This window comes from Aethalodelphis obliquidens, unplaced genomic scaffold, assembly GCF_003676395.1.
Source record: "Aethalodelphis obliquidens isolate GAN/ISIS:26980383/991018 unplaced genomic scaffold, ASM367639v1 scaffold12, whole genome shotgun sequence".
In the NCBI taxonomy this organism is placed as follows: domain Eukaryota; kingdom Metazoa; phylum Chordata; class Mammalia; order Artiodactyla; family Delphinidae; genus Aethalodelphis; species Aethalodelphis obliquidens.
The window spans coordinates 22162251-22177094 of NW_020837956.1; the positions used below are offsets into that span (position 1 = coordinate 22162251).

At 40.1% G+C, this 14844-nt stretch overlaps 1 protein-coding gene across 3 annotated transcripts in view; it reads left to right on the forward strand.

The window, feature by feature from the left end:
- The window catches only part of RBKS (ribokinase), a 74404-nt gene that overhangs the window by 19968 nt on the left and 39592 nt on the right, over positions 1–14844 (forward strand). For 2 of the 3 annotated variants that reach the window (XM_027113521.1, XM_027113522.1), the window contains exons 3-5: positions 3556–3619; positions 4769–4831; positions 8412–8576. In XM_027113521.1, coding sequence (XP_026969322.1) covers positions 3556–3619; positions 4769–4831; positions 8412–8576 — 292 coding nt within the window. The remainder of the gene's footprint in view (positions 1–3555; positions 3620–4768; positions 4832–8411; positions 8577–14844) is intronic. The other variant, XM_027113523.1, reaches the window with a different exon arrangement.

Below are 14844 nucleotides of genomic sequence, written 5' to 3' on the forward strand. Positions count from 1 at the left end.
GTGGGTGCATTATTTTAAAAATGAACAGCTATTACTTGTGGGATCTTAGTTCCCCAACCAGGGATCAAACCCACACCCTCGGCAGTGAAAGCGTGGAGTCCTAACCACTGTACCACCAGGGAATTCTCAAGATACGTGGTTATATTAAACAGCATTATTTACACCAAACCATTAATGGAGCTGTTATGTTTTTACTAAAATAATAATAGTAATACAGTCTCATTTTTAAAATAATGCACCCACCTGCTTGCTTCCATGATCAGTTGCTTTTCTGTTGAAGATAGGCAGCAACAGGAAGAATTAGAAGTGTCTGGGAGAACTAGATGGGCAGGAAAGTAGTTTATAAGATTGACTCCAAGCAGCAGAAGCCCTGTCCCTACCCCAAGAGAAGCAGCCACAGTAGCAGCAGTACAGCCATGATGATGATGATGATGATGATGATAACACCAAGTCATATTACTTAATCCTTTAAAGTTTTAAATGTCCTTTCATGCATATTATTTTATTTTACCCTCGCAGCAAACTGGCTGGGTCTTTCCAGATAAGGAAACTGAAGGCTGTAGACGGTTAAAGTGGCTTGCCCCAGATCACACAGCTAATGTGAAGGGACTTCTGACTTCCATGACACAAATGAAAATATTGTCTTCCTATTCTTAGGCTTTTTTCACTACTTTTACTTTGTAATGTATCACTACAACCTCCATGCGAAGTTAATGGAGCTAGAGTCAACTTCTTCTAATCCTCAACAGTGTTGCTATTTTTCCATTTATTTTTGACAAGAGAATACCAAAGAAGGCAAAAACAAAGGATTTTATTCCACTTCTCATGTAGAACTTAGAAGGCCAGCCAACAGATTTGCCAGGAAATCACTATTAGAATAAATCTGGAACCATAACAATCACTGAGGGATGTAGCCAATCAGGTAATTCTCTGGGCAGGAAGAAGACAGGCAGCTACTGCAGCCTCTAAAATACAGCTGCAGCAAGCCTGCAAAAGCTTCCACAGCCTGAGCATGAAATCCCTTCCTAATTAGGCCTCCGATGCACACGATATTCCACCCGGTGTTATAGCTGTGTCTCCATGTCTTATTTTCCCTCCAATATCATCAGTTTCTCGAGGGCAAAACTCCATGTTTTGGTTTCTTCCTCCCCTCCAACAATTCTTCCGAACCCTGGCACTTCCTAATATTTGTAATATCAGCACCATCTATCAAGCCTGCCCTTGGTATTCACCTTAAACAGATTTTGCCTGTATAAAACTGATACAGAAGGGTAGAGAAGTTCCTTTGCTCTAATTTGTATCAGGCTCCACGTGCCTAGGGATGGCCTTTCTTAATTCCTACAGCATTCTTATAATGATACTTTCCCAACTATACAACACTTTTGATTACCCATGGGAGAGAGTTAAATAATGTAAATGAATTTTTTTTTTTTAAAGATGAGATAACAAAGATTTTGTTTTCTGGTGTGAGTCTTTGACCTAAGAAACAGGATGCCTTGGCTCTTACCTGGTAGAAAATGGCCAGCCTTCCATAAAGGAAACCTTTAGTCGATGACCTCCTTCTACCAGGGGACTCTCCCCACAGCAACCCTCTGTACTTCACTGTAGAGACAGAAATTCTGCTAATAACAACTTATATATTATTTGAGATTATTGCCTAATCAGCATTTCCACCAGAAAAGGAGCACAGGGAAAAGTGTTCCTTGAGGAAGAAGGCGTCAGAGGTGGCATTTAAGTCAGAGGTCAGCAAACTGTGTCCCATGGGGCAAATCTTGGTCACCATGTACTTTTGCAAGTAAAGTTTTATTGGAACACAGCCATACCCATTTGTTTACAGATTGTCTTTGGCTGTTTTCACATTACAATAGCAGAGCTGAATAGGTGCAGGAGAGACCATCTGGCCTGCAATGTCTAAATCATTACTACCTATCTGGCCCTTGACAGAAAAAATTTTCTGACTCTTAACCTAGACAGTCTAAAAGCTTACCAGGAAATGTTATCATCACTCATTGAGGTTCTTGATCAAGTTAACCTCTAGGTTTCTTTCTGTTGATATGTCCAAAGAGGAGCAGAATATACCAGGAGTGCTGACACCTAGATAGAGACGTTATCCACTGACCAAGCGCTCATCTGCAGGACAGAAAAATAGAAGTATAGTTCAGGTGTGGCAAGCCTAAAAGCCTATGGGGCCAAACAGGGAACATACATTGCAGTAGGCCAGGTGGGGGCTATGGTGAACTAGAGAGCATGTGCTCACTAATGAGATAGGTTCAGCTCTGTTGTCTTGCAAGAATGTAGGCCTGGTGTTTACCAGGACCTCTAAATTTTCAGGACTTCCCAGAAACGTGTTTGTTTTTGTGGAGTCTCCTGATATTTAAATGGTGACAAGCTGGTTAAAAGTAAAAATAGGAGGAGATCCACACAAAAACCTGCACATGGATGTTTACAGCAGCTTAATTCACAATCGCCAAAACTTGGAAGCAACCAAGATGTCCTTCAGTGGGTGAATGGGGAAATAAATGGTATATCCATGCCATGGAATATCATTCAGCACTAAAAAGAAATGAGTAATCAGGCCACAAAAAGACATGAAGGAACCTCAGATGCATATTACTAAGTGAAAGAAGCCATTCTGAAAAGGCTACATGGTGTATGATTCCAATTATATGGCATTCTGGAAAAGACAAAACTATGGAGACAGTGAAAAGATCAGAAGTTTCTAGGGGCTAAGAGGAGGGAGGGATGAATAGGCAGAGCACGGAGGATTTTTAGGGCAGTGAAGCTACTCTGTATGAGACTATAATGGTGGATACATGTCTATACGTTTGCCAAAACCCAAAGAATGTACAATCCCAGAATGGACCCAGATGTAAGTATGGAGTTTGTGTGATAATGATGTGTCAATATAGATTCATTGATTGTAAAAAAATGTGAGACCCTAATCATGTTGTCTGTGAATGGAAGAGTCCAAAGGAAAAATCGAAATATCATTACCAGAATGGATGCTAAGATGCAAAACAACAGAATTCCACTACACCAACTTACCCAAGTTAGCAAGGACTTTTTAAATTCCCTCCTCTTTGCCCCATGTCAGGGTCAGTGGAGAAGATAAGAAGATTCTAAAACACCAGGCAGGTCATTACAAAGATGCCTTCATTTATACTGAAGTATGAACAGCTGACATTCTTCATAAATACTGAAGATTGTTGATGGTGGACAGCTCTGTCTCAATGGCAATTTCCATATGAAAAGATCAAAATGAGAGTGAAGCTACAGAACTTGTGACAGTCATTAAATGTTTCACGTTTTAGGCAGGATACTTGTGACAGTCATTAAATGTTTCACGTTTTAGGCAGGATACAAATGGAACATTAATATATAACAATTATTTGGGCTGAAATCAAGTATAGCATCTTACATTAAGAGGATTAATTAGTTAATGTTTACAAAGTACCATGCAGATATGCCCTTTTAAAATGCTAAGTATTCTAAAAACTACATTGTAGCATTTTACTAAATGTAAAAAATCTAATGTTCATCATTTCTTTGGTACAGGTTGGCAAAGATTCCTTTGGCAATGATTATATAGAAAACTTGAAACAGAATGATATTTCTACAGGTAAAATTTCATCTTTCTTAAAGTTAGTTTTTATAACTTTCTTCTGGAATCTGGTTACAAGTTGAAATTACAATAGAATTATTAGATCCTCCCCTGGTGGCCAGAGAATTTTTATGCACAGCTTTGTCTAGTCTTGCTTAAATATCCTTTGGTTAATTCTTTCATGTACGTTTCTCCAGACAGGAATAAAATGATAGGAGGTTACAAGCATTCATCTCATAGAAATGTTTCAAAAGTTGGGCTTCCCTGGTGGCACAGTGGTTGACAGTCTGCCTGCCGATGCAGGGGACATGGGTTCATGCCCCGGTCCGGGAAGATCCCACATGCCGCGGAGCGGCTAGGCCCGTGAGCCATGGCCGCTGAGCCTGCACGTCCGGAGCCTGTGCTCCGCAACGGGAGAGGCCCCAACAGTGAAAGGCCTGCGTACCGCAAAAAAAAAAAAAAAAGAAGGTGACAAGAGAAAACAGGTGCTGCATTCACAAAAGATATCTTAAGAAAAGTCATTGAATGTCATAGCTGGAAATGATCTTAGAAACCACTGATGCTGATACCATCATTTCACAAAAGAGAAAACTGAAAGCCAGATTGGTTCTGAATTTGTCCAAGAGCACACAGTTAGCTGGAGCCAGAGCCAGGACTGGAGTGCAGGTCTTTGGCTCCAGTTCAAGGCTCTTCGCTGCTGCCAAAGGCTGCCTGATCAACATTTCCATTTACACGCCAGACCATAGTTCTTGATGAGATGCGAAGCTTATGAAAATGAAGAAAATCAAACAATCTCATTTTATAAGTTTGACCTTTAGTCTTTCATCTCAAGTCTGTCATTTCTTTCACTGAAGAAAAGAAATATGGTGGTCTAGAAAAATGCATATGTGTACAACTGTGAATAATCTGAAGGCATTGGAAGCGGGGGTGGTTTGCTGGGTTGCCACTAATGTAGAAAAAAGGCGCAGCTAAGTGTGAAGACTTGTATTTTCCTCATTGTATAGGTGATGGGTATAAATTAGCACTAATTACTTACTTCTTTTTTATCATTCCAGATGGTTAAAGGTTAAAAAGTTTTTCCAAGGATTAGTGGTGCATTGAAATTGTTAAAATAGATTATCCTTGCCAGGCTGTACATACGTGACTGTGATTTCCTTTTTCTTTTAGAATTTACATATCAGACTAAAGATGCTGCGACAGGAACTGCTTCTATAATTGTCAGTAATGAAGGTATGTGTTTCACATATTGGAGTATCATTTCCAGAACTAGAGCAGAAGCATCAATTTTTACCCTATTCCTATGGCTCTCTTACCATAACCACCACTCCAAGTTTTAATGTATGGTCTTTCCAATCTGAATATATATGTTGCCCTTTACTTATACTTCCCTAGTTGATCATTCAAATACAGAATTGTCCATCCAATACATATGAAGTGGTATAGTTGCCTCAAAATTATACTTATACTCTGTAGCATCCCATTACCCTTCATGTGAACCCAGAATTGATATTTCTCTCTAAAGTAGTTAAGTATTCATCTGTCATTTCAGTTACACTAAGTAAATAAATGTAAATAGATAGGTGCAAAAGAACGTTGATGAATCATATCTATAGAATATTTACTGAGCAAATGGCAGCAACCAATTACTTCTAACTTATTGTTAGTGTTCAATTTTGTCTGCTCTTTAAACAGCAACCAAATCTCAAAAGTCTATATACACAGCTATGCCTGTCACGAGGCCTTGCAATAGGTGAAACATTTGTCTTTTAAAAACAGTAACTTCCAGGACTTCACTGGTGGCACAGTGGTTAAGAATCCACCTGCCAATGCAGGGGACACAGGTTCGTTCCCTGGTCCGGGAAGATCCCACATGCCACTGAGCAACTAAGCCCGTGCGCCACAACTGCTGAGCCCACATGCCACAACTACTGAATCCCACGCACCTAGAGCCCATGCTCTGCAACAAGAGAAGCCACCACGATGAGAAGCCCGTGCACCACAACGAAGAGTAGCCCCCACTCACTGCAACTAGAGAAACCCCCACGCACAGCAACAAGAGCCAACACAGCCAATAATAAATAAATTTATGGGGGGAAAAAAAACAGTAACTTCCCTTTACCCTCAAGTAAACTTTTCATAATTGCTGCCAACTATTTTAAGTATAAAAACACCTACATAAGATTTTTTTTCTTTTTCTTTTTCTTTTTTTGCGGTACGCAGGCCTCTCACTGCTGTGGCCTCTCCTGCCACGGAGCACAGGCTCCAGACGCGCAGGTTCAGTGGCCATGACTCACGGGCCCAGCTGCTCCGCGGCACGCGGGATCCTCCCGGACCGGGGCACGAACCCGTGTCCCCTGCATCAGCAGGCAGACTCCCAACCACTGCACCACCAGGGAAGCCCTACATAAGATTTTTTAAAATTAGAATTAACATTCAGAAGGACCAAGCATTTCATGGAGCACCTAGGACAGAAGAACCTACTGCATTGTGAGAAGTCACGAGTGCGTTGTTTTAAATTAGGATTTCTCACAATATGTCTTTTATTTATAATGCAGTTTCACAAAATCATTTATCATGAAGTTATGGTATTTTTAGTTCTACTTTAGTGATCTCAAAGTTGCAATAACAACCCCCCAAAAAATATATTCCACTTAAAGACAGTAGACAAAAGATTTCATTCTAACAACAGTCTGTGTCCATTATTTTAAGCTACATTTAAGTAATTATTGCTGCTAACAGCAGCTCATTCCCTGTCTTAAACCTCTTTTTTGTGTTCTAGGGATATCGAGTTCTGTTTCTTTCTTATCTGTGTAACAAAATACTGCATTTTCCGTGCAAAGATATTTAATATTGTGTATGGGGTGCCTGTTATGGTAGACTCTGTCTGGTTTATAGTGTATGGTAATGCCCTCGAGAGTATAGGTTGTAGTAGAAGAGCTAACACAAATACCCAGAGAGGCAACAATCAGCATCTTTAAATGAAGGGATGAGTAGCAGTTTTGACAAGTTTAATTTGAGGCATGAACAAGCTCGCCATATGGCAGTGTCCACCAGACAGCTTTCGTCTTGGGCTTTGTCACTCATCAGCCAAGGCCAGGCCAGAAATGTCTATTCAGGAGTCAGCAACACAGAGCAGCAGTTGACTGTAGCAGAGAGAATGAGGTCACTGAAGGAGAAAGGCGAGGAGGTATGCTGTCTTTCAGTGTGCGGGTACTTTGAATTTTTCCAGTACTGAGATAGGGTTTATGCTGAACCATCCCCACTTTATTAAGCCCTCCTTGGCCAACAGACACATCTGTGGTAAGATGATAGGCCAGCATGTGTTCTGCGGTCAGAGGTAATTTTAGGTCACGTCTATACAAGATCAGCACAAGCAGCCTAGAGCACAGAAAAGACTGATGCAACTCATCCCCCTAGGTCAGGCTGTCCTATAGAATATAATGCAAGCCACGTCCATAATTTTACATTTTCCATTAGCCACATTTTAAAAAGTAAAAAGGAACTGGTAAAATTAATCTTAATATATTCACTTAACTCAATATATCCAAAATATTGTCCTTTCAACGTGTAATCAAAATGTTCTTTAAAATTAATGAGGGACTTCCCTGGTGGTGCAGTGCTTAAGAATCCGCCCACCAATGTAGGGGACACGGGTTCAAGCCCTGGTCCAGGAAGATCCCACATGCCACAGAGCAACTAAGCTTGTGCGCTACAACTACTGAGCCTGCGCTCTAGAGCCCGCGCGCCACAACTACTAAAGCCTGCGCGCCACAACTACTGAAGCCCGCGCACCTAGAGCCCGTGCTCCACAGCAAGAGAAGCCACTGCAATGAGAAGCCCACACACCGCAACAAAGAGTAGCCCCCACTCGCCGCAACTAGAGAAAGCCCACGCGCAGCAACGAAGACCCAATGCAACCAAAAATAACTTAATTAATAAATTTAAATAAATAAAATTAATGAGATATTTTACCTTCTTTTCTTACAACTTAGTCTTTGAAATCTGCCATGTATTGTACGATTGAAGTACATTGCAGTCTAGACAAGCCACATTTCAAGTGCTCGGTCACCACATGTGGCTTGTGCTCATGACTACCGTATTGGACAGCACAGCTCCTGAGAGTTCACCTGACAGAGAAAATGCACCACCACGCCTCCCTCACTTGCGTAGGATTGTAGAGAGTGTCCAAGTGATAAGCATACAAGATTCCTTAGTCCTGCTTCTGTTTGATCTAGTACAGTATAGGCCAAATATCACTCTCTCCCTGCCTTAAGTTATCTCATATAGTTTTTCACGTTTGATATCATAAAATGTGTTTTGATTTACAAAATCACTTTTCTGAATACCCTGGGGTACACACATGAACTGACTGCGTGTTAAAGAGCATGAGTTTTTAGCATTAAGCAAGCTGATTCCTATTTATACTCATCATTATGACCTCTGTCATTTAGGATTCAGAATCTTTACCACAGATATTGTACCAGCCATGTCCCATAAGAGAAAATTTTTAAGTATGTTATATATAATTCATCAGCTAATATTCTTTGTAAATATATGAGAATATTGATAAAGGAAATCTTTTGTTTTAGATTTTTTCTCAAGATGATCAGAATAATGTGATACCTACAGAGATGTAAAGGAAGATCCATTAGGAATACGAAATTTAACCTGAATGGCTTAGAAATGCTAGAATTAATACTTACAACACATTTTATATATAATGACTTTCTAAGGGTGATTGTAACATTGCAGGATGTCGTTGCTTGGTTTTGCTTGATTTTTAATATAAACATGTAGAAATTCTTTATAGGCCAGAATATCATCGTTATAGTGGCTGGAGCAAATTTACTTTTAAATACTGAAGACCTGAGGGAAGCAGCCAGTGCCATTAGCAGAGCCAAAGTAATGATCTGCCAGCTAGAAGTAACTCCAGCAGCTTCTTTGGAAGCCCTGAGAATAGCCCACAGCAGTGGAGGTAATTCTACACATTTGTCCTTCTTTCTGTAAAAGCTTTTATCACTGTCTCAGTGAAAGTTAACCTTTCAAGTTAAGCAAAGCCATACTTTTTCTGCAGTAAAATATTCTTTCTCCCATCTGTGAGATTCACTGTCTTCCTGTAGTTCTCGATAATGTTAAAAAACCTTAAAAATAGTGAAAAAATAACATGAGTAGCATTTCTGATATTTTGAAATACAAATCTCCAATCTAGTTAGCAGAAATAATTCAGGTAGTAACTAGAATCTTTGAAGCAGCCCATTGTCCAAGATACACTCTAAGTAGTAGAATGAGTTCCATTCTGACAAGCAGAGGTTAAGCTGCAGGTCATGTATAATCACTGCCCAGGTACATTTGGGTAAATATCTCAAGGAACTGAAGATTTGTTCTTTCTCCTTTTTGTAAAACTTTATTGTCTTTTCTATAAACAACAAAAGATTATTTATATGTAATATTTTCTTTGTTGTCAGTGTCCTTTAAGCAGCTTTTTGTTTTGTTTGATCTTTGACTTTGGAAATTTTCACACACAAAAGCAGGCAGAATTGTATAAGGAAACCCATCACCCAGCTTCAACAGTCATCGACTCGTGGCTAATCTTGATTCATCTGTTCTCCCACCCACTCCCCTTCTCTCAACCCCAGCACATAACCAACTTTTTAAAACTCCAGATAGTTTCCTTCTGTTTGCTTCTTTTTTACCACCAACTAGTGGGGAAAGTGTCTTCTGAGTTAGAATCCCATTTCTGTTCCTTGTTAGCTTTGTGGTCTTAGCAGAATTATCTGATTTTTCTGAGCCTTGTCTGTTAAATGCATACAGAAATACTCCCCTACAGAATTGGTCTAAGAATGAAATAAAATATGATGCCAAAAATGGTGTAGTACTTCTCAGTAAACACCAATTTTCTTTTCTCTTTCACGTCTCTCTTTAAATTAAAATTAGGATAATATCCTGATCTCAGCACTCTTTGGTCAAAAAAATCAAAATAAAAAGTAGCCACTCTAAGACAGTGGCTTCTCCTTGATATTGTGGCCATAGTTCTGTGAATTATACTAAGAAGGAAATAGGGAGAGAACCACATTGACTTTTCCAGATAAAACTTTCTCATCAAGATACAAAACCAAAAAAAAGAAGAAGAAAAAGAACAGTAAGTGTGTGTATGTATCTGTGTTTATATAAGTGATTCTCTCAAAGTGTATAGTGTTCTACATAGCAATAAATGGAAAATAAGTTACTGAAATGATTTTGTGGAGAATTTTAAAATGTATGTCCTGATTTAACAAATTTCCTCTTGGCAAAACAACATGCTGTGGCAAATTCTCACTGACATTTAATGTATTTTTAATGGACTCGAAGCTGTCAGAAAGAATTTTAAGCCAAAACCCATTTGGTTACATTTTCTCAGGGTGTCACAGATAAAGTCTAAGGCTTATGGTGAGCATTCTCTGCAATGACTGCACTCATCGTAATCAGGTGATGTGAGTACACCGTGCCACTTCATTCATACTCCTGTCTTTCCTTGTACAGGTCAAAGTATATTCTCATGGAACTTCTTTTTTTCCTACTGTCCCTTGCTTCTCAGAGATGACTGTTCCCTCTGTCCTAGTCTAATGGCCTGTCACCTACCCATCTTGTGGCAGAGAGAAAGGTACAGGAACCACAGTTGAGGAGCTAACCTCTCACAGGTGAGGCTAGAGTTACCCGGAGGGACAGGCAGCCTGACTCGGGCTGTCATTTGTGTGTGGGGGCGTGTCCAGCAATGCCTCCTCCATCACCTGCCAGGCAGTTCTTCTAGTCGAGGAGCTGGAGGATCTGGGGCATCAGGAATGGGTGGGGGTAGGTGATGGAGGGCCAAAGATCACCTAGCCTACTTCACATTGTTACTGAGAGCCAGCATGCCTAAGTAGTGATTCTGCATGATCTTTCTTATATAGTAATATTGGAAGTAGTAATTCCTGCACTTATATGTACTTTACAGTTTATAAAGCACTTTCATATATATTTGATCCTCAGAAAAACCTTATGACAAAAATATGGCAGGCATTCTTCTCCCAGATTGAAGGGGAGCAGACAGACTCGGAGAGGTTAAGTAATTAGCTCAACCAAGGTCACTGTAGAAACCAGGATTCCAGACTCCAAGACCCAAGTTCTGTATCCTAGAGCACATTTTAAGTAAAGAAACTGCCACATCCCATTGATATCAAGGAACTGAGCCTTTATGAAGAGTATCTCTAGAAAAGTGAAATCCATGAATTGTAACAATGCCCAACATGTAGCCTAAGCTTTGAGTGTTATTACTGCTCCAGTCACAGAGACAAGACCCTAGAGTGTTCTCAGCAATGTGTCCCCATCTGCAAATGCCCATGCACACAGGAGCCTGTGTCTAGAACTCAACTGGTCCCCATTTGGTAGTTACCAGTCAGACACAGCTTAGATTTTATACTATGAGTGGGGTGTGTGTGTGTGTGTGTGTGTTTGAATTTAATGCATCTTCATTCTCACCTGAGAGAAGAGTGGTATAATGAAAGGAGCACTGATTTGGGAGTCATGAAGTACGGCTTTGAATTCAGGATCAATCACTTACCAAATAGGGGTCCTCATGCAAGTAAGTCAGTTCCTTGCACTGAGCCTCATTTTATTCTGTGAAACAAGGGAATTGGACTGAGAGCCCTCACAGTTCCTCAGTGTCACAATGTGAGAATGGGCTGATCACAGAGCAGGCCCGGCAGAGCATAAAGACCTGTTGAGTGCTGAGTGTCCTGTCCATTACCCCACAAGGCTGCATATGTGCTAATCAGCATTATTCCATCTACAAGGAAGATGGTAAAATCCATGTCTCATCATCATCTATGGGTTTATTATCACAACTCCCTTATCTATATACTTATCTGTGTACTTACAAGCAGTGACGTTTGAATTAAACACATTGTATAACTGGATTATGTATCAGTTGTTAAAATACAGAGGAAAAGACCCCCCGCCTTCATCTTTGAATATACTTTCTCAGAAATCGCTCTCTTTACCAAAATGAAAGCATTGGTTTTAAACAGCACCTGCAACACCAAAAATGACTTGGGAGCCCTCTACAGCCCCCTCCTCTCTAGGTCACAGTGGTGTGAGGTAGGCCCACGGCAGAGCTGGTGGTACAGCTGCTTGTGATGAAATTATGCCTGTTGGTTCTGGTCTTTATATCCATTTCAAAGCAAATGGGACATTACAGGAACAATTATAAATAATTGAGATTGTAAGATCGCCAAGATTAAACCCTAGGTAGGATACAAAATATCTTTTAATGACACTTTAGTCCTTTTCCATTTGGCAAACAGAATTTCTTGGCTGGCCACCTTGACTTTCACAATAACATGGTCCAGCACATAGCCCAAGCTTTGGGTGTTTTTGATGGTCAAGTCACAGAGAAGAACCTCTAGAGTGGGAGACTACCAAGCCAGTGTTTTGGGTAGCCCAACCTTCCTATGGTTTCTTTACTTAGGGTGATTTTCTTCCCCTGTTTCTCTGAGCTCGTTATTAGGGCCTTCTTAACTGTCCAGCATCATGGTGGACATCATTAAGAGCTTCCACCTCATTTTCCTGTCTTTGCGCCTGTACAATTGCCTCCCTGGGCCTCACCAGTTCCTGACTGACATTATTGCACCAGCTATTGACATGCTGTTAAGACAACTGGGAGTTTAGTCCGTCATACATTGTAATGAATAATAATTACTGTTGGGTGCTGTCAGTCACCTCTGCAACTCCAAGTTACTCCATGGTACATCCTGTGTTCTCTAGTTTTGCATGGTTCCAGGATGACATCAGTTTTTTTTTTCATCTTGACTATTACAAATTTGCATTCTTCTTTGATGAACTACATCTACTAGTTCTTCACTTTTTTTTCATCATGGTAAAGTATTCATGCTTATTTATGGTAGCATGAGCCAAAGAGACTCCTTTCTTTATGGTATTTTCACTTTTCCCCTAAATTTAGTTATTAGACTCTAAGCCTATGTATCCAGTTTCTTTTGGTAAGAATGCTTTCCCGTGGTAAGATACAGGCAAATAAGATTTGCTTGATTTTTATACAGTATTTACAGTCAAATTAAATTGTAGAATTTCTCAATCCAGCAGTTGTTGCTTAAAATTCAATGTCACTGTTTCTTTAAAATTTGTTTTTGGGACTTCCCTGGTGATGCAGTGGTTAAGAATCCTCCTGCCAATGCAGGGGATACGGGTTCGAGCCCTGGTCCGGGAAGATCCCACATGCTATGGAGCAACTAAGCCCATGTGCCACAACTACTGAGCCTGCGCTCTAGAGCCAGCGAGCCACAACTACTGAAGCCCACGCACCAAGAGCCCATGCTCCTCAACAAGAGAAGCCACTGCAATGAGAAGCCTGTGCACCACAATGAGGAGTAGCCCCTGCTTGCCACAACTAGAGAAAATCCATGTGCAGCAACTAAGACCCAGCACAGCCAAAAATAAATAAATAAAATTTTTTTTAATTTGTTTTTATTGTGAAAAATTTCAAGTATGGTAAACTCATATATACTCTCATTTAGCTTCAACAATTATCAACACTTGGCCAATCTTGTTTCATCTATACCCCAACTTATTACTCCCATCCCCCATTGCAACCTTGGATTATTTTGAAGCAAAACCCAGACATTACATCATTTCACTCACAGTGTACTCATTTTTTCCATTACAACATTTCACTCACAGTGTACTCATTTTTTCTTTTTTTTAATCTGTTATGTATCTATACACTAGCAATTCTTTTTTTTTAATTAATGAATTTATTTATTAATTTTTGGCTGCGTTGGGTCTTTGTTGCCGCACGCCGGCTTTCTCTAGTTGCAGCGAACGGGGGCTACTCTTTGTTGCGGTGCACAGGCTTCACATTGCGGTGGCTTCTCTTGTTGCGGAGCACAGGCTCTAAGCATGCGAGCTTCAGTAGTTGTGGCACACAGGCTTAGTTGCTCCGTGGCATGTGAGATCTTCCCGGACCAGGGATTGAACCCGTGTCCGCTGCATTGGCAGGCAGATTCTTAACCACTGTGCCACCAGGGAAGCCCATGTACTCGTTTTTTGATGTGAGATATTATATATATTTTAAGAATTATGTCTTTGCATGATGTATAGCAGTTAATCTGTGGTCAGATTTATTCTCAGCCTTTTGTAACTACGCACTTATTAGTTTAGTGAGTAACCTCTCAGACTTTTCTATGTAAGTGTATAAATGTAAATACACATATAGTTATGTTTTATTTGTTTTGTTCAAAGTGAGGGAGATCCTACCATAGACTTTATTATAAAACTGCCTTTTTCACTTATAAATAAATTATAGAAGTCTTTATGTGGCAAAACAGAGATCTGCTTCATTCTTTTTAACAGCAGCAGGGCATTCCATTGGATGTATGTGTCATAATTTTTTATCAACTCTGATAGATACTTAGGTTTCTTTTGGTTTTTTTTCTGTTACAAGCAGAGCTGAATGAGCATCACTGTACTTCATCTTTGCAGGCCTGTGTATGTCTGTAGGACAGGGTTAGAAAAGGAATTGCTGGATCAAGGATCTTTTAGGATAAAATGGAACTTTTATAAGAAGAATGGCTCTACCCTATTGTTGCATACTGATAGCTTGCTCTAACTTGTGCTCAGAGCTGCTGAGTGCAGCTTTGAGGATCAGATTAGGTGAGCAATGGTGTTTCAATTTAATGCTTGAGGAAAATAGGGAACAACATATTTATTTTGAAAACCTAAAAAGTAAATGGGTGTCTTAGAATGCTGGGCAATGATGGCTTTTATGCATAATTGACATCTCTGAGACCTTGCAGGAGCGGGAAAACCAATGAGAGAGATTTTTGCCAGGCTAAAAACTCCATCAGAAGGCAGAAGAGATGGGTGGACAGGCGGGGGTGTTGGGCTATGGGTAAAGGACAATATAATAACAGTAATAATCCTTTATTTTTGTACAACACTTCATAGTTTACACAGGGCTCTTACATCCATGTTCTAATTTAAGCCTCACAATAACCCTGTGCAAAAATATGAGCAGCCAAAAATATACCATAGAATTTCTGTGGGTGGACATTCTGGATTCTAAAATAATGAAAATATGGGAATAGTGTTAGCCTATAAACCACTGGACGAGACCCACTGACTGAACCAAAATGTTAAGTAAGACCAAAGAAGGTGCAGCAGTAGATTAGCTAGCCTCCCCAGGCAGAAGTAGTGGACAGCTTCCACTAGTCACA